This window comes from Sinocyclocheilus anshuiensis, unplaced genomic scaffold (genome assembly GCF_001515605.1).
Source record: "Sinocyclocheilus anshuiensis isolate Anshui unplaced genomic scaffold, SAMN03320099.WGS_v1.1 scaffold1543, whole genome shotgun sequence".
Lineage (NCBI taxonomy): Eukaryota > Metazoa > Chordata > Actinopteri > Cypriniformes > Cyprinidae > Sinocyclocheilus > Sinocyclocheilus anshuiensis.
Window position 1 is genome coordinate 115,687 of NW_015551074.1, and position 24,385 is coordinate 140,071.

Below are 24,385 nucleotides of genomic sequence, written 5' to 3' on the forward strand. Positions count from 1 at the left end.
TCCCTCCAGCTCATGTTTAGTTTGTGTGTGTTGCGGATGTGTTTTGATATGTGAAAATGAACAGGTCAGTGCCAGTCGTTCGCTTGGATTGAGCGGTTGTACACATAACACTTTCCTTTAGATTACACTGAGATGTGAAGTGTCAACAGCTAAACTAACTAAATGTACATTTCCTAAAACATTTGGACTACGTCCTTTATTAAAACAAAAAACAGGATTGTTATGGTGAAGTTATTCGCCACACGAGATGTACAGTCTAATGTTTCGGGTTTCCACATACTGATGCTATGTGAGGCGTGAACTGTAAACTACAGACGGCCTGAGGAGTGTTTTGGTAGATTTACAGGTTTGTGAGTCAGACTGTCTCTTACCTGTTCTGAGATGCCAACAGTTTCTGTATGTTTACTGTAATCTGTACAGATGTTCATAATGGATATTTTTATTTGTCAATAAAGATTGTATCACATGGAAGAAATGTGAATTGTGATCAATTAAAATGGCATTTTCTGATGAATCACAAGACAAATACTGCCAATTCTAATCGTTCAGCTGGCATCTTAAATCCTTATAGGGTATTAATAATAATAATTTATTCATATCATTTATCTATAATGTAATAGATTTTTTCCTATATTGTTTTTATTGCTATACTGCAAATGTAATATTTAAATTACATTGCATTTATATATCCTATATCCTTAATTCATGCTTATTTAATTTAAAAAATTGTATTACAGTATCTTTTCTGTAAATACTGTATTACAGTATATTATAGAATCACATTATTCACTATATAAATAATTATGTTACTATATTATTCAGTAATGAGTAAAAGTTGTAGAAAATTAAAGCCTTATTCTAATTTTTAAGCTTATTTAAAATTATTGCATATAAAATAAATAAATGCATATAAAAATAAATAAATTTGCCATAATTTCTAGCAAAATGCCATCATTTGACTAGTAACTCCTATAAAACTGTAGTGTCATATTAGTCAGGCACTGTTGTACAGAAGGTTATTCTGCTTTTTACATTGATTTGGGGAAAAAAACTATTATTTTGGTTTTACAGTAATAAACTTAAGTAGTGTTTTGGCGGGAATTATCGTTACCATGGTGAATTGGTCTAATTGGAACTCTGTAGTAGCGGAACCAAATGTCATCACGCGGCAGCGCAGCGGAAGGCTGTGAATGTAACACAGAGTTCCCCAGCAGACAGCTGTGCGCGGCCCATGTGGATCTGGCAGACCCGGGCGAAACAGCGGCTTAGAAATACCCGAATCGAGCCGATCTTTCACGCTAATGCGAGCTCTTTAGGTCGTCCGTGTGTGTGAACTAGTGAAGATGCTGAAGGAGGCGTCAGACGGGCAGCTTACAGCGCTTTATAACGCGGTCGCCGGTGAGTGTGACAGTAATGATGAGAGAGAGATTCAGATCTGCATCATCCTGCTGACAAACACTCATCTGGACACATCACACCTTATTAGAAAGACTTCTCGTATTCAGTTGTTGTGATTAGGTCGTATTGGCATGCTTTATCGCTGAGAGCTGAATTGAATGAAAACACAGAAACAAATGATCAGCTGTGTCTGTCACCAAACTTATTTGCATTAATTCTAAATTGATTTCAGTTTATGTAAAGAAAGGTTTTTCTCAAAATATAGTGAAAACAAAGTAAAAAGTCATCTTAGTAAGATTTATATAATTTGTTAAGTAGATAATGTGCAATGTAAAACAAAAAATCAGTGAAGTGATGTATTTTTAATAAACAATAACAAATACTGTACTGCTAAGTGCAATTGTAATGTAAGTAATTTTCTTATGTTAATTTATGACATAATTTAGATGCTATATATTCACCGATCAGGCATAACATTACGACCACTGACAGGTGAAGTGAATAACACTGATTATTTCTTCATCACGGCAGCTGTTAGTGGGTGGGATATATTAGGCAGCAAGTGAACATTTTGTCCTCAAAGTTGATGTGTTAGAAGCAGGAAAAATGGACAGGGGTAAGGATTTGAGCGAGTTTGACAAGGGCCAAATTGTGATGGCTAGACGACTGGGTCAGAGCATCTCCAAAACTGCAGCTCTTGTGGGGTGTTCCCGGTCTGTCTATTAAAAGTGGTCCAAGGAAGGATCAGTGGTGAACCGGCCAAAGCTCATTGATGCACGTGTAGAGCGAAGGCTGGCCCGTGTGGTCCGAACAAACAAACGAGCTACTGGAGCTCAAACTGCTCAAGAAGTTAATGCTGGTTCTGATGGAAAGGTGTCAGAATACACAGTGCATCGCAGTTTGTTGCGTCAATCCGATCGAGCATCTGTGGGATGTGCTGAACAAACAAGTCCGATCCATAAAGGCCCCACCGCGCAGCTTACAGGACTTAAAGGATCTGCTGCTAACATGCCAGATACCACAGCACACTGCACAGTGTATGCCTCGATGGGTCAGGGCTGTTTTGGCAGCAAAAGTGGGATCAACACAATATTAGGAAGGTGGTCATAATGTTATGCCTGATCGGTATATACACTGTCAAAAGTTTGAGATCAGAATGATTTTTAATGTTTTTTAAAGTAGTTTCTTATGTTCATCAAGGCTGCATTTATTTGATCAAAAATACAGGAAAAAATGTAATATAGTGAAATATTATTACGATGTAAAATAGCATTTTTCTGTTTTAATATACATTAAAATCTAATTTATTTCTGTGATACAAAGCTGAATTTTCAGCATCATTACTCCAGTCTTCAGTGTCACATCTGGAGTAATGATGATGGAAATTCAGCTTTGATCACAGAAATAAATTATATTTTAAAGGATATTCAAATAGAAACCATTATTTTATATTGTAATAACATTTAGCAAGATGACTGTTTTTTTTCTGTATTTTTGATCAAATAAATGCAGCCTTGATGAGCAGAAGACTTATTGATCCCAAACTTTTGAGCGGTAGAGTGTGTATATATATATATGTATATGTGTGTGTGTGTATGTTGGGGTGTGAAAGTTGTATTTGTTCTCTGTTTTGTGGTGTTCCTTTTTGGATGGCATAACAAAATCGAATAAAAATAGAATTAATATAAGAAATTACCTTCAATGTGCTGTGTATGTTTTTTATGAAATGTGTACAATCTTTGTCTCAGCCTCAGAGCAGGTTCAGGTTGAGCCAGTGGGTCGCTGGTTCGAGGCGTTTCTGAAGCGCAGGAGTCGAAATGTGTCGGCCTCGTTTCAAGAGCTGGAGGAAGAGGAGGAGCTGTCTGAGGAAGAGGAGGATGAGGAGCTGCAGCTGGAGGAGTATTGACACGCTTTTCTTGATGTTACAGAACCAAGATCACTACGCTGTTTTAGGTCTCGCACACGTCAGGTACAAAGCAACCCAGAAACAGATCAAAGCTGCTCGTAAGTTTGAGTTTGTGTGTGTTTGGAAATCATTGTATAATGCTGCTCAAAGGTTTAGAATAATTAAGATAATGTGAAAGCAGTCTCTTCTGCTCAGCAAGGCTGCATTTATTTGATCATAAATACAGTAAAAATTGTTAGATATTAATAGCATTTAATATAGCGGTTTTCTATGTGAATATCTGTTAAACTGTAATTTATTTCTGTGATTAAAGCTGAATTTTCAGCATCATTACTCCAGTCTTCAGTGTCACTCCAGAAACATTTCTGATTATCAATGTTGAAAACAGTTGTGTTGCCGAATATTTTTGTGGAAACGTGATAAACTACCTTTCAAAAGTTTGGGGTCAGAAAGATTTTTTATTTTTAAAGTAACTCAAAATGAACTGAACTGAACTCAAAATGATTCATGATTCAGTTCATTCATGATTAGAATGAACTGAACTGAACTCAAAAGTGACAGCAAAGACATTTATAATGTATCTAGTTCAAATAAATGCTGTTCTTTTGAACTTTCTATTAATCAAAGAATCCTGAAAATAATTTATTTCCACAAAAATATTGGGCAGCACAACTGTTTTCAACATTGATAATAATCAGAAATGTTTCTTGATCAGCATATTAGAATGTTTTCTGAAGGCTCATGTGACTTTGCAGCCTAAAGTTATGGCTGGTGAAAATTCCGCTTTTGGAAATCATTGTATAATGCTGCTCAAAGGTTTAGAATAATTAAGATAATGTGAAAGCAGTCTCTTCTGCTCAGCAAGGCTGCATTTATTTGATCATAAATACAGTAAAAATTGTTAGATATTAATAGCATTTAATATAGCGGTTTTCTATGTGAATATCTGTTAAACTGTAATTTATTTCTGTGATTAAAGCTGAATTTTCAGCATCATTACTCCAGTCTTCAGTGTCACTCCAGAAACATTTCTGATTATCAATGTTGAAAACAGTTGTGTTGCCGAATATTTTTGTGGAAACGTGATAAACTACCTTTCAAAAGTTTGGGGTCAGAAAGATTTTTTATTTTTAAAGTAACTCAAAATGAACTGAACTGAACTCAAAATGATTCATGATTCAGTTCATTCATGATTAGAATGAACTGAACTGAACTCAAAAGTGACAGCAAAGACATTTATAATGTATCTAGTTCAAATAAATGCTGTTCTTTTGAACTTTCTATTAATCAAAGAATCCTGAAAATAATTTATTTCCACAAAAATATTGGGCAGCACAACTGTTTTCAACATTGATAATAATCAGAAATGTTTCTTGATCAGCATATTAGAATGATTTCTGAAGATCATGTGACACTGAAGACTGGAGTAATGATGCTGAAAATCCAGCTTTGATCACAGGAATAAATTACAATTTACTATATGCTCACATAGAAGGCAGTTTTTTTTTAATTGTAATAATATTTCAAATTTTTCGGTGAGCAGAAGAGACTTCAAAATACTCAAGCTATTTCGCAGTAACATGCTGTTGTTCTCCACAGATAAAGCCATGGTCCTCAAACATCACCCGGACAAGCGGAAAGCAGCAGGAGAGCAGATTGTGGAGGGCGATAATGATTATTTCACTTGCATAACAAAAGGTTTGGACTTTATTGCTTTAGCATAAGTGAAATTAAAGGCATTTGTGTTTGAAAATCAGTCTTCAGATCCTTGATCTGCTCTCGTGTGATGCAGCGATGGAGATGCTGTCGGATCCCGTGAAGCGGAGAGCGTTTGACAGCGTGGATCCCACGTTTGACAACATGGTTCCTTCAAAAGCAGAAGGCAAAGAAAACTTCTTCGTGGTGTTTGCGCCGGTGTTTGAGAGGAACAGCAGGTAAACGCCTCTCGTGACTGATTCAGATGATTCCGGTTCAGTGCATTGAGATCACGCTGCTGTGTTTCTCTCAATCAGGTGGTCTGTTAAAAAACACATCTCGAGTCTGGGAAGCATGGACGCGTCTTTTGAAGAGGTGGATAATTTCTATTCCTTTTGGTAAGTAAAATATCAAATTTAATCATAGATTTTGAACCAAACTAATGCCAGAGAAACAAAACAAATAATATGAATTGTTTTCCTTTTGTTTCTGAAGGTACAACTTTGACTCGTGGAGAGAATTTTCATATTTAGATGAGGAGGAAAAGGAAAAAGCTGAATGGTGAATAATATTTTGTGATCATATGTTATTGGTTTTGGTTTACTATTTTGTAATATTGTAAGTATTACTGCGCAGGGTTATTATAGTTAACACACTAAACCATAAAAATCCTGTCACTTAAAATAAATGAAATAAATTATTTAAAAAAAGTTACTAGGCAATATTTCTCATTTTTATTGAGTTTAAGTTGATGTACAAAAGTAACTAAAACCAAAATAAAAATTAATTAAAAAAAAACAATATAGACATATAAAGGTAATGAAAAATAAAAATGACAATAACACACAACAAAATTACAAAAATGTTAATTAAAATTAAAGTTATAACATAAAATCTAAAAATAAAAAAAGAATTCAAAATATTGATTAAAAACTATTTTTTCTCAATTATACTATAATATCACTTTCCTTTTTGTATTTTGTGGTAAAATCTTTAATTAAAATTAAAGGGAAAAAAAAAAAAAATATATATATATATATATATATAAATAAAAAACTACATGTACTTTGTGATATTTGTCTAAAACTTTAATAAAAATGAAAATTAAAACAAAATATAAAATCAAAAACTCGTTCAAAATATAAAAAAAATATTTCTCAATTATACTAACATATTACTGTTTCCTTTTTGTACTTGTGGTATTTGTGTCTAAAACTTTAATTTAAAATTAAAGTGAAAACCAAAAATATTAAAGCAAATTCAAAATATTAATACAACTATAATAGTATCTCAGTTATACTACAATGACACTGTTTTGTTTTGTGCTTTGTGGCGTCTGTGTGTGATTTTGCTGTGTGTGTCTGTCAGTCGAGATGAGAGAAGGTGGATTGAGAAACAGAACCGAGCCTCTCGAGCTCAGAGGAAGAAGGAGGAGATGAACAGGATACGGACACTCGTTGGTAAGTGTCGGTTCAGACACAGGGTCCTGATTTCACTGTAAGCGTCTGTGTCAATGTGTGTGATGTGTTTCAGACACGGCCTACAACTGCGACCCGCGAATAAAGAAATTCAAAGAGGAGGAGAAAGCCAGGAAAGAGTCGGAGAAGAAGGCCAAAGCTGAGGCGAAGAAACGGGAGCAGGAGGAGAAGGAGCGGGTCAGTGCCTCTAAACACTTCTGTTTCTTGTTATCAACCAGATTAAATATCACAATATATTTAGCAATATATCAAGAAAAGAATTTTGTATATATATGTTTGTCTCTCTCTCTCTCTCCACATATATATATATATATATATATATATATAGGATTTTTGATTTTGATCCACTTCAAATGTTGACTAGTGTATATGGATATTTCTGCATATGTTGTCTGTAAGCGACTCTCTCTCGTTGCTGTATGTGTGCAGGCGCGTCAGGCGGAGGAGGAGGCGGCGCGGATGCGGAGGGAGAAGGAGGAGGAGGCGGCGCGACAGGCGGCACAGCAGGCCAAGAAAGAGAAAGAAGCCCAGAAGAAAGCCATCAAGAAAGAGCGGCAGAAGCTCAGGACGACCTGCAAGGCAGGTCACATTCAGGTCAGATTCCCATTCAGCTGTCCGAGAGCTTCCCGTCCTCATCTGTCTCTCTGCTTCTCTCAGACTCACAGCTACTTCACAGACAGTGAGGCCGACGGCGTCAGGATGATGGAGGAGGTGGAGAAACTCTGCGACCGCTTGGAGCTGACCAGGTGAAGCTTGCAAATATAATGTTGTTTTACTTCTCAAACACAGCTGCATGTGGGAGGAATATTGAGGTTTTTGGTTTGATTTGTAGTTTGCAGACGCTGAATGAAGCTTTGGCCTCTGGGAGTAAAGAACGGAGTAAAGCGGCTCTGGAGAATCAGGTGAGAAACAGAAACCGGTCAAAACGCTCCCTATTTACACTCTTTGCTTTGTTGAGCTATAAATGTACACATTTATTTATATAAAGTATAAATTGTGAAAAATTATTTTAATTGAAAATAACTGTTTTCTATGTGAATATCTGTTAAACTGTCATTTATTTCTGTGATCAAAGCTGAATTTACTCCAGTCTTCAGTGTCACATGATCTTCAGAAATCATTCTAATATGCTGATTTGCTGCTCAAGAAACATTTCTGATTATTATCAATGTTGAAAACAGTTGTGCTGACACATATTTTTGTGGAAACCATGAGAGATTTGATTTTTTTAGGATTCTTTGATGAATAGAAATTTCTAAAGAACAGCATTTATTATAAATATGAATAATGATACTAATAATTATAATTTATTATTAATAATAATAATTAATACAATTGACAAATCTTAATATCATTATAATTAATATTATAATATCTGTAACATACACTCTTATTATAATGACAGCTGATTACCAAAGCATTATTTCACATAACAAATAATCACAAAAAATAATTTAAGCAATAATAAATATGATTAAGGTAGAATTAGAATAAGGTGCCAAGTAAAAATATTTTAATAGAATTATATTAATAACATTTAAAAAATAATTATAATGAATAATACAATTAAAAATATAATGTTAATAAGAATATTTTGATTTTTTTTAAATAGGAAGTTCAAAAGAACAGCAAAAATACTAATAATATTACAATTACAAAAATTATTATTGTCATAATTTGCCAAAAATCATGTTTTTTTTTTTTTTTTTTGATGACTAGAAAGTTAAAAAAAACAACATTTTATTTGAAATATAAATAAAAAATACTGCTAATAATTATTAGTTTTACATTTACAAAACAAATATTTAATAATTTGTTATTAATAATAATAATAATTATCATCATCACATTTGGAAACCATATAGTTTGTAATATGTTTTTAGGATTTTATTTTTGATGAATATAAAGTTCAAAAGAACTGCATTTATTTTAAATATAAATCTTTAGAAACATTATGAGTTACTTTACTGCCACATTTGAGCAATTTAATGTGTCCCTGCTGAAGAGAAACTTCTGAATGGTCCTGTAAGTTGCTCTGAGGTTTTAGTTTCTGTGCTTGCAGGTGCAGGAGGTGAATGATCAGATGCAGAAGGAGAAGGAGGTGGAGATGCAGGCGCAGCAGGCGGCGCGTGGGGCTGAACACACCAGCGCAGGAGGAGGAGGAGGAGCCAATAACAGAGGCTGGAATGAGGAAGACCTGCAGCTGCTCATCAAAGCCGTCAACCTGTTTCCCGCCGGAACCAACGCCAGGTGAGTCTCCATGGAAACCATCTGCTGTATCACAGACTGTACGGATGATCCCGTGCTCCTGACTGAAATGTGCTGTGATCGGACAGGTGGGAGGTGATTGCCAACTACATGAACCAACACTCCAGCAGCGGCGTGAAGAGAACCGCCAAAGACGTCATCAATAAAGCAAAAACACTGCAGAAACTGGGTATGTAACTGTGGTTTGGGTTTATGCCGTACGCAGGATTGAAGTAGTACAGCTAATTCGCTTTTCCTGATGGCAGATCCTCACCAGAAAGATGAGATTAACCGAAAGGCCTTTGAGAAGTTCAAGAAGGAGCATTCAGTTGTTCCTCAGACTGTAGACAATGCTGTGCCATCAGAGAGGTTTGATGGTAAGTTGCATGATAATGGTGAAACGGTTAATCATGAATATTGATATGGTAGAATTAGAATAATAAGGTAGTAAATAATAAGATTTTGTTTTCTACTTATACAATAATAATAATTATTATAACAACAAACACAACATTAATAATAATGATTATTATTATTTAAAAAGAAAACAAAATCTTATTATTTACCACTATTATTATTACTACTACTATATTATTATTATTATTATTCATCATTTTTAAATATCTTAATATTAATTATAATAATTACAATTAAAATATCCATAAAACACTCTTATTATAATGCAAGCTGATTGCCAAAGCATTATTACACCGTACAAATAATGACAATAATTAATATTTTAATATTGTTAATTCATAAATTAATACATCTAGCAGGGTTTCCGCGGGTCCTTAAAAGTCTTACATTTAGTTGTATTAAATTTAAGGCCATAAAAAGTCTTAAATTGTACAAGAAAGTCTTAATTATGATTTTAGGAGGTCTTAAATATGGGGACAGAAAGACCGGAATTGCTATATGGCTTAATGTGACGATTAAACTTCTTTTGTATTTATGTATTAGCAGTTCATACTATTTTTATAGCACTTGCTATTCAATTCTGTATATTATTATTTTTAAGGAATTATGTAGTCGTTTAATTGTATACACTAATTATTGTCCTAACCTTCTTGAAATACTTAATCTAATTTATTTCAATATATTCTACATATCTATATCTATATTCATTATAAATTCATTATAAAAATCTAAACAGTAAAATGTATTTGTGTTATTTAATTCAAATAATTTATTGATAATTGTTTAAATTAACATAATTAATACTTTTGACTCATCCATTTTATTTAAAGGGTGGTTCATTGCGATTTCACTTTTTTAACGTTAGTGTGTAATGTTGCTGTTTGAGCATAAACGATATCTGCAAAGTTACGAAGCTGAAAGTTCAATGCAAACGGAGATATCGTTTTTTTTTAATTCTGGCAGTTTAATGCCTACAAAAACGGCTGGTAGGGACTACAACGAGTTACTTCCCGGGTTCGTGACATCACAAACCCAGATAAACCCCGCCCCCGGGAAAAGGCAGCAGAGAAGAGAAGAGGAAGAGAAAACTAGAGGTGCACGTAAAAATCTGTTCATATATGAATCGCGATTCTGTCTTCTAACGATTCTAATGGATTCACAAGATTCAAAATCAATGTTCAAAAGCAGCGGTTCTTAATACTGTTCCTCACGTCGCTCTGCATCTCTCTCTCTCTCTCACTCACTCACTCACTCACTCACTCACTCTCACACACACACACACACACACACAGCTCACCTCCAACAATGAACTGTTACAATTATACGCTTATTTTCACATAGCTATGAGAAGCGTTAAACATGGATGAGCGTGCAGTTGCCGTACTGTATTAAAGCTTTAATCAGGATAAAACCGTATATATCCAAAAACAGCATGTCATGGGACCTTTAAAGTCTTAAATTTGAGCTTAAAAATCCTGAAGAAACCCTGTCTAGAACAAATATTAAGGTAGAATTAGAATAATCAAACTAAGATTTTTTTAGAAATAATATTTTCTAAATATTGTATTATACATTATTATTATTATTATTATTATTATTAATAATAATTATAATTCTTTTATAATACTTATAATATCTGTAACACACTTTTATTGTAATTCAAGCTGATTAGTAAGGTGGAATTAGAAAAAGGTGCCAAGTAATTAATAAAATAACATTTTTTAATAATAATAATAATAATTAATCAACAACAAATGCTCATCTCGGAAGCAGCAGCTTCCCAGGTGCACTTAAAGGCAGCAATAGATTCTGGCAGAGCATGCTCTTGATTAGCTCATCAGAGAAGCATTCTATGCCTACTCATTAACCTTTGCATTAACCTTAGGTGAGAACATACGTAGGTTTATCCTCTACTCCACTGCAGACAGCAAAGGCAGGGGATATTAGAAAGGAGCTCTATATGTTCCCTGGCCAAAATCCCACCAAATCTGGGAAGAACTCTCTTTCACTCACTTCCGTCTGCTGCTCTGAATGCCAATCAGCACGTACCAACTTCCATTTTTAGAAGCTGGTATAGTAATCAAACCAGATGACGGCGTATTTCTGCTCTCTCTCTCTCTCTCTCTCTCTCTCTCTCTCTCTCTCTCAGGAAGAACAGTAATGAGGAAAAGCAACACCCCTCCCACAACCTTTGGATTTCACACACTTTCGAACTGTGAAATGTAGGTAGTAATTAAAATATTTTTTATAAATAATCGATATTAATAATAAATTAAAAATACCTAAATAATAATAATATTATAATGTCTTTGGCACACACTTTTATTAACGAGGTCGAATTAGAATGAAGTGCTAAGTAATTAATAAAATAAGATTGTTAAATATATATATCTTAATTATAATAATATTCCTAATAATAATATTGTTATATAATAATAATAATGTTCCTGTGGCTCAGTGGTAGAGCGTTGCGTTAGCAGCGCAAAAGGTTGTGGGTTCAATTCCCAGGGAACACACATACTGGTAAAAAATGTATAGCCTGAAAGTCGCTTTGGATAAAAGCGTCTGCTAAATGCATAAATTAATATTATAATGTCTGTCACACTTATAATGCAGGCTAATTAATAATCATGATTATTTTGTAAAAAAAAAAAAAAATAATTAAGTAAAGATTAAACCACTGGGCAGAAAATCTATTGATTTATGAAAAAAGCTGATTGGGGGATTTAAACTCTTGGCATCTGGCAACCGCAGCCATGAAAGCTTGTGGAGGCTTCTTACCAATGCAAAATGCAAATGATTACGCTTAAATCGAGAGAAGCATAAATAGTGATCATGATTAAAATATGATTTATCCTGCAGCAGTGCAGTCCTACGAGTCATCACAGTATACGTGCTGCAAAAACAGTCCCATTCTGAACATAATCGTTTCCTCCAGCTGTAGGCGCTGAATCCAACTCCTCCCCCTGGACCACAGAGGAGCAGAAGCTTCTGGAGCAGGCGCTGAAGACGTACCCAGTGAACACGGCAGAGCGCTGGGAGAAGATCTCTGACGCCGTGCCCGGACGCTCCAAGAAAGACTGCATGAAGCGATACAAGGTGAGCGGCTCCGGTTGAGCTTCTGCATCATTCATCAAAAACTGACAGGGTTGTGCAACACAAAAAAACTAGGGCTGGGTGATATAGCTAAAAAATTGATCAACGATATAATGTTTCATATCGTTCGGTATCGATAATTATTGACATTTTTTTATAACCTTTTTTAAAACCAAGAGCAATAGAATTTTGTTTTTTATTTAACCACTGTATTTTTAAATTAACCCAATTTATTGAGACAAACAACAAATATTTTTTGTTTTAACAATCAAACACAAAATAAAAATTAAACATCTAATTTCTAATGTTTTATATGCAGATTAAATAGGTCTTAAAGAAACTTGTCTTGTCTCCCGAAGCCACAGGAGGGCGCAATGAGCAAAATAATGCAGCACATTTAAATTGTCAACGCAAGGAAGTAACTCTATAAAAAAAAACATGCATTACGTCTAAATTAACTCATAAAAATCAAATATAATTTCGTAAATTGCATAAACAATTATGAACAAAACAGCATCATGTATTTATGCATTGCTTAATCCAAAGAGCCGAAGCGCCCATCACGAAGATTGCCTTTAAAAACATATGAGATGCAGTGAAACAGAATAAACCTCCACAAATTCGTGACGTGTTTTCTAAAAGTTTAAATTGTTTTAACTTTGCATGGCTTTCTATACATCTCTTCTGTGAGACGTTGAGTGCAGCAGTCGTATTTATCTGACTTAGAAATGCGCTGAATATGCGTTCTGTGTGAATGGCTTGGTTTCGGTTTTCACCTAATCAAGATCTTCTCCGCATTGAGCTTCTATATTTCTCTAATATTTTGAATGAATAACACAGCAGCGGCGCGTCTCGTGGGCTAGACTTATAAAACATTAAAATGCAACAATGTCACTTACATCACCGCATCTCGTGCTCCACTGATGACGCTCCCTGACGCACTCCTAACATTCAAATGCAAATGTTTATTTTAAATTCGACTAATATTCATTCTTTATTCACAATCTCCTCATCACAGGCAGGCACAGCACTCAATTCAGCATGTGTTCATGTTTGTGTGTGCTGTCTGCGTGACTCAGAGCACGTGCCTATATCGTGCGCTATATCGAACATTTTTTATATCGTCATCGAAGAAGGTGTACCGTCTATAAATATCAATACCGTTTTATCGCCCAGGCCTACAAAAAAAACAAGAGTTTTGTTTTTTTTCCCCCTTAATTCAAAGTACTATTTTGGCATAACTGTCAACATACAGCATTGCCCAAGAATTAATACACAAAACAAAGAAATAAGCAAAAACAAATATTAATAAGGTAGAATTAGAATAAGGTGCCAAGTATACAAGATCTTTATTATAAAACTATTAAATTAGTAATAATAATTATTATAATAATAATACTAACAACAACGATAATAATCATAATTATTATTAATTGGTACAATTAAAAATAACTATTACTTATGGATATAATAATAATTATTATTATAACACTTTTATTATAATGCAAGCTAATTGCCAAAGTATTATTACACAGAAATAAATATTAAGAAATAAATATTAAATTAGAATAAGGTGCAAAGTAATTATTAATAAAATATTTTCTAAATACAATTATTTAGAGAAAAAATTAACAATTATTAATTAGTAATTACACTTTTATTATAATATGATTAATGTAGACTTAAACGAGGTGCCATGTAATTACAAAAATGCATATTAAATGGTTGTAGTAATAATAATAATAAATTATAAATCTTAATTATAATCATTTTTATGTCTGTAACACTCTTATAATGCATGCTGATTAATAATGTAGATTTAGAAGGTGCCATTTAATTAATAAAAAATTTTTTAATAGTAGTAATTATTATTAATGTTTATTATTAATTAATAACGTTAATAGTAATAATAATTAATAAAATTAAAAAATATCTTATAACGTTGTGTGTAACACACACACTTATCATAATGTAAATGCTGATCTCTATGTGCAGATGTTGATGTGCTTCTCTCTGTGTTTCTGCAGGAGCTGGTGGAGATGATAAAGGCTAAGAAAGCCGCCCAGGAGCAGGTCACTGCTAAAAACAAGAAATGACGAAAGTGCTGCAGGGAAAGAAAACACACACAAACATGGTCTTTTAACTTTATTGTGTTGTTCTTTATTTTATAATAAAATAAACATGAAAAAAGCACATCATAAATTCTCTTGTTTTTGTGACTGTTAATGCGCAGACGCTGTGCTGCTTCACTTCCTCACGGCCGAAACCAATGCATGCCGCCGCGGATGCGGTTATAGTCCGGGAGCTGCTCGATCGGACCTGCAAACATCAAGTATTTGCTTATCAGTCACTGAAAGCAGCGTTTCCCATCTCTCTGCTCTCTTTCAGGTCCTGGAGTGTCTACTAACCAGCTGATGAGTTTAATCGGGCGTGTTTGGTTATGAAGACCCTCCAGGACCAGAGCTGGGAAAATATCAGATATTATAGAGAAAATATGAATACTCACCAACAGCTGCTATAGCAGGAGCTTTATTATAGATGTATTTCATACACACGTCTTTGATGGTTGTGGCGTCTATGGCCTGAGAGGAGGAGAAGCAGAATTGAGACTAAAGCCCTGTTCACACGCTAATAGTTTCTCACAGGGATGGAAGGTCATTTCAGCATTTACAGGGGCGAGTCTGTGATTTATTTATTTGATTTTTTAATTGCTTATTTTTTCATTTTTAATCCCAAATGACAGTGTTTTTCCTTCCACCACCCACATAAAAATTCCTGACCAAATAACATACCGGTTTTTTTTATTTTTTTTATCCGGACACGGTTTACAAGAATAATACGGTCACTACAGTAAGTGGGAGCTTTTAAGAAAAAAAACATATAACAAATAAATACCATTATTATGGTAAGCAAAAATGTAAAAATATTTATATGAAGTCCTGCATAACCAATTATACGAGGCGAAAAAGTAGCTGGGTCATATACTTCATGTAAGGAAGAGTTTGCATTAACTTATTTCTGCAAATTTTTTATATTTTTAAAATAACACTTCATTTTGAGAGAAAAATGCAAGACAGAAAACCATTTAAATAATAGCATGTAATTTTCCCTATTTTTAATAGAAAAATTTAAAGGAATATTTAAATGATAAATAGGATATTATTTTTCTATTGTTAAATTAAATATAAATGTTACTGTACAAGCAATAATAGACTTTTTAACTCTTATTTACTAACTTATTTCTGCTAAATTCCACTTTTATAATAACATCCATCATTTTGAGAGAAAATGCAAGACGATTAAACCAAAGTCAGTTTCCTATTTTTGAACAGTACATTTAAATCAAATAATAGAATATTATTTTCCTATTGTTAAATAATAATTAATTATAACTAATAGTCCAAGCAATAACAGACATTCTGTTTGCAGATTACAGTCAGACCATGTAATAAACACATTCCCGTGTTTGCAGGATCATAAAACTCGCTTGTCCACCATGAATAAACTGAATGCATGAATTTTAAGCAATCATATTTTTACAGTCGTCCCCATGAGAAACAGCTCGTGTCTGGATAAGGCTAGAAAAGCACTTGAATGGGTCAGATGTCAGGTCAAAGGTCAGCATGTACATTTACTCACATCTATTCTGGCCTCCAGCTCGTGCAGAGGAATCCTGCGGCTGTAACACAGCATCTGCCGGCCGATGTCCTCACAGATGGGAGTGGATCCTAGACACCACAAACACGCCAAAACTGATCACTTTATTCAGGGTTTCTGTGGGTCTTAAAAAGTCTTAAATCGCCCTTCCACAAAATAAAGTCTTACATTTGTAACGTTACAGCATTAAATGTTGCACGCACTGCAGAAAATTAATATCTTTGTCAGTATTTTTGTCTTGTTTTCCAGTACAAGTATCTAAACATCCTTAAATCAAGATACATTTACATGCAAGATGCAAACGAAGATATGAAGTGTTGTTTTTTGAGAAATTACAATTTAGTGAGTTTATGCTTAAAACAAGAACAAATATGTCAATGGGGTATAAAAACTTGTTTTCCTTGAATTAAGTTGACTCCATTGGCAGATATTTGTCATTTATGACCAAAAAAAAAAGACATTTTGATACATTTCTCAGAAAACGACACTTCCTATATATATATAATTTTTGAATCTATCTTTAAGAAAATGTAGACATTTGCACTGGAGAACAAGACAAAAACATTTTTTTGCAGTGTGATCAGAAGTTAAAGTAAACATTATTTCCATATTCTAGTTATTTCTATTTGTCATGTCTGTAAAATTAATAAAGTAATAGAGATCTCTTGGAAGTTCCAAGAGAAACATTCCATTCAGAGAACATATTGACGAATTGTGTTCCCTGTTTATTGCACCCCGTTGCTCTTACCGTCCAGGTGAAGCAGCATGTTTGTCTTCAGCAGGTTTTTGGCTCGGTTCACCTCGCTTTCAGTCACGCTCGTACACAGAGACATCCTAAAGGAAACCGGGTGTTAGTTGCTCATCTTTCAGCTCGACAGAAAGCCCAGTGAACGTGGAGCTCTCACCATTCCAGCTGCGTGAAGTGCATCATGTCGCTGACGGTTCCCGGTTCGCACACCATGTAAAGCCCCCACAGGCCCGTGTCGGTGTAGCAGGTGTTGAAGGACTGGAAGCTGTGTCACAGGTTCCCCTGACACGCCATCTGGGCCAGCTTACTGGACAAGTTCTGACGGAAAACAAGGTGCGGTTAGTTGTGTTTCAGGTCTTTTTCAGCGTAACGGTTTAGTGAAAGCACCTCCTACCATCCCGCCACCGAGCGAGCGATCCCAGTTCCCCATGAGCGTGTTGGCCACCATGAGCGGGATAGTGTCTGGATGCGACCAGCCGACGGCCTCCATGGCGATGGCTATATGAGCCAGAGGCATCTTATCATCTCGCACGCGGATCTGTGAGGAATCGAGAGCACAACTCCAGGTAAGTTTTGCTTATTTCGTGTGTTTGTGCATGAGTTCAGCTGCCTTAAACGCCTCGTTTGTAGTCCTGCCATTATTTCTGGTTATTAATGAAAATAAACGTAAATAGTAATATTTTTAAAAATCAAAAACTAATTAACAAAAGCACATCATAAAAAAATGTAAACAAAAGAATTTGAACCTGGTTTAATTCAATGTTCAGATTTATGTTCTGGAAATATATGAAAATGAGTGCATATAATAATTATATAATGCCCTGTTTTTATATATTAAACATAACATTTCAGAAAACTTGTAACTTGCTCTAATGAACAAGCATTTTCAGCAACAAGCTATAAGGAAGTTGGATCATCATCATTAACAAAACTATGAAAAACATTTGTTAATTGAATTAAGGCTACAATAAAATAATTATTAGATGAAAAACTTAATGAGAAATGTTGCCTTAGCAACTAAATGAATTAAGTTGAAGTTGAAGCACTAAAATTACTAAATGGAAATAAAAACAAACTAAAATAAAAATAAATTGCCTTGGCTTTTCAGAAAGGCTGGGTTTAAAGAGACAGGAACTAAAACAGCTTTGAAAAGAGGTGCTGCAACAATGTACAGTATTCAAAAATTATTTTGAACTTTTAATCAAATGTATTCTGGCAGATGACGAAAATAATATGGGCACTTTAATAACAGTCCCTCAGTTCGTAAAGAGAATCGAATTGCATTTACAATACTACACTTACATCAGAAGCCTAAGAAACGTCTAATGTAAGTGCATTACTGTCAACATGATTTTGACAAAGTGAGGAATGAATGCTAATTATTTTCTGTCATAACTGATGGGTTGTCACATTAACCCAAAATATTCCTATGTGTAATGAATTATAATTATAAGAAGTCTGTTTACCTCACTGCCGGTGAAATGGCAGGGCAGTAAAGTCTCTCCGCTGTATCTAGCCGGCAGCTTTCCAAAATGATATTTAGCCAAATCGATGAGCTCATTATGTGACACTCCTGAAAGACGGAGTAACAGTGCTGGTTTATTAAAGGTCAAACTCTGAGCCAGTAACAGAGCTAACAGTTAAACCAAAGGACATGACGTGCACACGTTCAGTGATGCTGCTTTACCTCCGGCTGCAGCTAATACAATCCTCGGGCCCTTGTAGTGTGTTGTGATGTATTCCACCAGATCCCCTCGATTTATAGTTCTGCAGAATATCAAACAGCACTGTTTTTCATGCACTGCACAATTTTGAGTTTTTTGGCTAATTTGCTTCCATAACATTCAGACTAAAGTGAAGCAAACATACAAAATGCACGTTTAAGTGTTTATTTCATTACACTTTATCTATATGCATCTGTAGATTTCAGTTACAATACATTTTTATTTCTATCTATATTTTGAAGGGTTTTGCAAAAGGGTTTGTTCGTATATAATTTGCCTGATTTATTTTATTCCTAAAAACGTGGTGAAATGTGACGCTGTCTGTGAAATCCAGGCTAAAGTCTCAATCTAATTATGAGATAACAAGCATCAAAGTTAAATTTCACTATGATTCCAATCTTTGATATGGCCTTACTCAGTCAATATTAAAGATATAAAGGTTATATTTTCACAATGTTCTACATCTTTATGAAGGATTATTTTATGTAGAAAACCGTAAATCACAAAAAAATGACTTTAGCTGGGTTTTCAGGTTTTCACAAATTGTATTTTTTTCAGGCTGTTGACAGTATTTTCTGATTTATGGAGTGATTAAAAAAAAAAGAGAAATCCAAAATTGCACTGATAATTGAAAATGCATTTTCAACAATGAGCGGTAAGAAGCAGGGTCATTATCATCAACTAAAATCATTAAAACATTTGTTTTAGTTAAAGCACCAAAATTACTAACTGGAAATAAATCAAAAACTGAAACAGAAATAAATTAAAAGTAATTCTTAATGTTTAAACATTTTTAATGTGCTATGTAAAAAGAGTTGCTCTAATGAAACGGTTATTATCATTTACAAAAACTAAAACTATTGACATTTTTGTTAATTGAAATTTCGGAAATGAAAAACCTAAATGAAAATTTGAAATGTTGTATGGAACTGAAATAACTAGAAATAAATAAAAAAATCTAATAAAAATAAATTAAATGTAAGCAGTAAATAAATTTAAAAAAAGCTAATAAAATGAACAAAAGCACAACATCCAACCTTTAATAACAAAATGACAAGAATTTTGAACCTGGCTTTGTTAGTGAAAAGTATGTAAATTAGTGCATCTTTAATTAGCATCATTTGCATATTTAAAATAACATTACTGAAAACTTGTAAGCTAGTAATACAAAACAACTGTCCTAATGTACTGTGATTAATCATATATGTGACCCTGGAGCACAAAAGCAGTCTTAAGTCGCTGGGGTATATTTGTAGCAATAGCCAAAAATACATTGTATGGGTCAAAATTATAGATTTTTCTTTTATGCCAAAAATCATTAGGATATTAAGTAAAGATCATGTTCCATGAAGATATTTTGTAAATTTCCTACCGTAAATATATCAAAACTTCAGTTTTGATTAGTAATATGCATTGCTAAGAACTTCATTTGGACAACTTTAAAGGTGATTTTCTCAATATTTAGATTTTTTTGCACCCTCAGATTCCAGATTTTCAAATAGTTGTATCTCGGCCAAATATTGTCCTATCCTAACAAACCATACATCAATGGAAAGCTTAATTATTCAGCCTTCAGATGATGTATAAATATATTCAGTTTTGTGGTCCAGGGTCACATTTATTATTATTTTTAATCTCTGGTGTCTTAAACTGAGGACAGCTGAACTGTAAACGAGTGACACGTACTTGATGTTCTCCGTAGGGCCCAGGATGGTTCTCCCGAGAGGTGTTTCCTGATAGGCTGTAGCGTGCAGGTAATCGAAGACCACTTCCTGCAGGTTGGTCTCCACTTCCTGCATCTCTCGGAGAATGCTCCACTTCCTGCATCTCTCTGAGAATGACGCCACGCTCGCGCTCGATCTCGGCCTCTCCCAGCGTGCTGTTTTCCACCGCTGCCAACAGAGATGCATTTACAGCACGCCCATAATGCCGTTCTGCCCGTCATGATGAGTTTGTGTTTGATGGTTTACCTCTGGGCAGATCTTTGGAGAAAGCTTTAGCGTAGTACACCGTCTGCTCTCTGGAGGTGTACGCGTTCAGGTGAGCTCCCATGTTCTCGATCTCCAGCTCCAGGTCCAGCTGCGACCTCTTCCTGGTGCCCTGAAACACAGCAACCGATTTGATGCTTTCTAGACTGAATTGTTTTAGTATTCAGACACATTTCTTATCATTTCTCGTACCTTGAATGCCATGTGCTCCAGGAAGTGGGCTGTACCATTATTGTGCTCATTTTCATATCGGCTTCCAGCATCAATCCACAGACCAACCTGGATCATGTGATCAGGATAGGGGAAATTTAGGAAAATTGGGTCATTTTTGTCTGTCATCTCAATGGAAAAGGTGTAGTTTACCTGATTTCTCCATATTTCGATTTTTTTAGGGTAAATTCTGTGATCATTTACTTCCTCTCACAGAATTTTTTCCCCCCAATTCTACTTTATGGCTTTTCTGTTATTATTATTAATAATTTTTCATTATTAGTACATTTTTATATTGACTATTTATATATTTAATGCACAGTCTAGGTAGCTAATGAGGTTTACATTTCACTGCAAGTTGTATTCTGTAATAAAAATAAAAATCTTTAAAGCTCATTTAAGTGTATCTACTATCGTTTCAGGTATCATTTTTGATACAAATGCTCTAATGAAAATGCCTTTTCAACAATGTTTAAAACTATTAAAATATTTTGTTAATTTAAAAAGGCTGAAATAAAATACAATAAAATTAAATTAAATGAAAAGTAAAGGGAAAATATAAATGTCTTGGCAACTAAGTTTGAGTTAAAACACCAAAATGACTAACTAACTGGAAATAAATTAAAAATAAAAATAAAATAATAAAAATAAATTTAGCATAAATAGAAATATTTTAAAAATAATAAAAAATTACTACAAAAATAAAAGCCAATTCAAAATACTGATTAACTATAATAGGATATAAATAATACTAAAATGCTACAGGGAAGAAGGTGAAAGTTAATTGTTGATTGTCCATTAAACATTGCATATCACATTTTGATACAAAGCTTGTAAAAATGTCTAATTATATTTTATTGGGTTATGCTGCAATGTTGTGTTGTCTTAACTCTAATTTCACATATATTTGAAGACATACAGACACCGTATACTTGTTTGTTGTTATTAATTTGCACTTGATTTGTCACAAAAAGAGAATTAAAACACACTTGGTGTATTAAGATGTGACTGCTGTGATATGCAATAAAAAATGCCTTTTAATATTTCCTCATGAAATAAACCTCATCCTTTGGGTCTGTCTTTGTTCTTATCATAATTTCCGACATGGGCGTGTGGGAACCTCCCACAAAAACAAGTCACAAGGAGACACTCCCTCAACACACATCCCAGTTTGAGACTTTCTTTTTTAAGAAACACCCTAATAAAATTAGTCACCCTAATTTTAATGTTGGATCATCAGATTCCTCAGCCACCTGAGCTGATGCTGAACTCACCGTGCATGTGGTCAGACCAGAGTCTTCAGATGCCACCCTGAGCCCGTTATCAAGGGTCGTGACCTTCGTCTCAGGTACATTTAAATCCACCTGACTGACAGCCTGAGTGGATCTGGTCTGAAATACAGACAACACGCCTTAAATCATGCGATATTCAGCCGGGATTCGAACCATGATTCACTCAGCAGGATATAAAAGGTAAATATCAAAACGGTTTCGAGTAATAATAAATTAAATGTTTTCGTATTATGATGTACGCTTGCATCACTGAGACCAGCAGCCACGCCAGTCTCAACCCGACTGTTTTAAATGATTGCCAGGACTTTGTTTTTGATATTTTGGAAGTTCTAAATTATATTAATCATGTGTTTGTAATCTCTCACCCTGTTAAAGGTTCTTGTGTTCAATAAATTCTTTATAAAGTGTCTCCCTGCTGCGCCGAAACGCTGTACGGACGCCGCCATGCTGTTTGGGTGACGCTGTCAAAAAGACGCGTTCCGATTGGACAGAAGAACGCGTACGTCATGCAACGTGCTTCCAGCACAGACTAATAATTATTCAATTTTTTGTGTGGATCATTTAGGTCACATGGAGAATTGGATTCAGCCCATTCCACCGCTTGATCTTCCCATTTTTACGCCGTCTTGTGGCGAAATGTCAAACTACATGATTCAACTCACTTATATGACCGGCAGACGCCAGCTCTGAGTCAAAATTAAAAACACACATACGCCAAATTTGTATTTATGTGACATTTATTCGATGTTTTTGCAAACATGCAGTGTGGCATGATTGATCTAAAATTATTACTTAATATTTTAATTGAGAAAATACATGGAATATTTGGCAGACATATTTAGAAACCCTAGTGAACAGTCATCATTATTGGATGTAAACAATACTAAAACAACAAGATAAGTTCACTTATACGACCACCACATGGCAGCTCCGAGTAAATTAAAGATACTCATACGCCATTTATTTTTTATTTGAGACATTTATACAAACGGTAATTGCATTTTTTAAAAGTAACTTGTATAGTGATTTCTTACCTTTAATGATATAAGATTATATAAATGTTGCCTTGGCAATTAAGTTTAAGTTAAAAGACCAAAGTATGTATGTATTTGTGCTGGTTATGTTTCAGGGTTAGTTTACTTTAGAGCTATTAACTATGACTTATTGACGAGACTCCAGTGGGCGTGACAGCTTGTGCACAATATTATATATTATTACAATGTAGTTATATATATAAGCACTATTATAAGTAATATATAAGGTACTATTTCAGTTGTATTGATATATATTAATTATAAAACACTATTATAACAGTTTATTTTATTCTGATATATTTATTTTAATGTCATCTCACACATGGATCTGCAGTCAAACGTTGTTTTATTTATTTATTTATTTTTTGCAACAGGACGTTTTCTTCTATAGTGTATTTCTATAATAAAAATGATATTATGTCTTATTATGAGCACCAGATGGCAGCTCTGAATACAAGTAAAAACAAATGCACGTGGCATAAACTTCACTCACAATCACTGAAAATGTTCCATTATACTTTGCCTATTACAGTCGTTATTGTTGTCTATATTTTCATGACTACTGTTTTTGTATCATGTTTATGTAAAGCACTTTGAATTCCCTTTGTGTGTGAAATGTGCTATATAAGTAAACTTGCCTTGCATGTCTTTTCTAAACTGCTTGAATATGTTTTGTACTTTTAATAAAAGTTACATAATCAAAAATGTGTATGGCTCTGCTGGAAATTACTATGAATTTTCAATCTCATTTTCATGTCTGAATGATGCTATAGTGTGAAAGTAGTTTGTCACTGTTGTAATAAACACTTTAAATTGGAAGACAAGTATTTTCTCAAAGCATTAATAGACGGTTTAGTTTAGTAATCTTTTGGGTGTTTGTGTTCATAACAGACAGAGTTCACCTGTGTCTCAAATCATAAACAGAGTGACAATGGACATCATATACTAAATAAATAAGCTGTTAGTCTCAATAAACATTCTGCAAAACTAAGCTGGGTTAGTTGATGCCAGGATGTATGTGGTAGTTTTCGATTAAAAACTCTATCTGAACAATCAAGTTCAGAGTCTCTTGTGGTCTTGGAGGTTTTCTAGGGTTGAATTGTTCAACTGCCTGTCCTCTGCCATGTGTTCTTGTAGCGCACCTGATCAAGGCCATGAGCTCAAATCACATGCAAGCAAAATGAACAAACATTAGATCTCAAGAGTATGTGCTCTAGACTTGTCAATGACCTCTGCTGACTGGTTGCCAAAGGCTTGTTCATAGCAGAAAAACACTTCAAAAGAAAGACAGAACTCTAAGTTCAAAGAATCCCCAGTAGCTCAGCAGTCTGAGCATTGCGCCTTCATGTGGGAACCTGGGTTCAAATCTCACTCCTGCAAGATTTAACTTTAATTTTTGACCAATTAAAAAAGACAACACTCCAAAAAAAAGTGTTGCTAATGTGGAAGTGCCAGTGGCTCAGTGGTAAGAGCATGGTCTACCTGAACGGAAAGA

General features: G+C 34.2%; 1 protein-coding gene and 1 pseudogene across 1 annotated transcript; one reads left to right on the forward strand and one right to left on the reverse strand.

Moving 5' to 3' along the window:
- The first annotated feature begins 1,153 nt into the window (after window positions 1–1,153).
- Window positions 1,154–14,353, forward strand: LOC107662188 (dnaJ homolog subfamily C member 2-like). Its single transcript, XM_016452108.1, is given in 17 exon segments — window positions 1,154–1,398; window positions 3,147–3,301; window positions 3,303–3,402; window positions 4,904–5,002; window positions 5,097–5,238; window positions 5,317–5,397; window positions 5,495–5,560; window positions 6,368–6,459; window positions 6,533–6,654; window positions 6,907–7,056; window positions 7,135–7,223; window positions 7,310–7,379; window positions 8,540–8,727; window positions 8,814–8,914; window positions 8,991–9,101; window positions 12,080–12,240; window positions 14,265–14,353. Coding segments are annotated over 17 exon segments (1,851 nt in total). The 5' UTR covers window positions 1,154–1,343; the 3' UTR covers window positions 14,334–14,353.
- A 21-nt stretch (window positions 14,354–14,374) lies between these two features.
- LOC107662204 (mitochondrial-processing peptidase subunit beta-like) lies at window positions 14,375–22,423 on the reverse strand (annotated as a pseudogene).
- Between the last annotated feature and the right edge of the window lie 1,962 nt (window positions 22,424–24,385).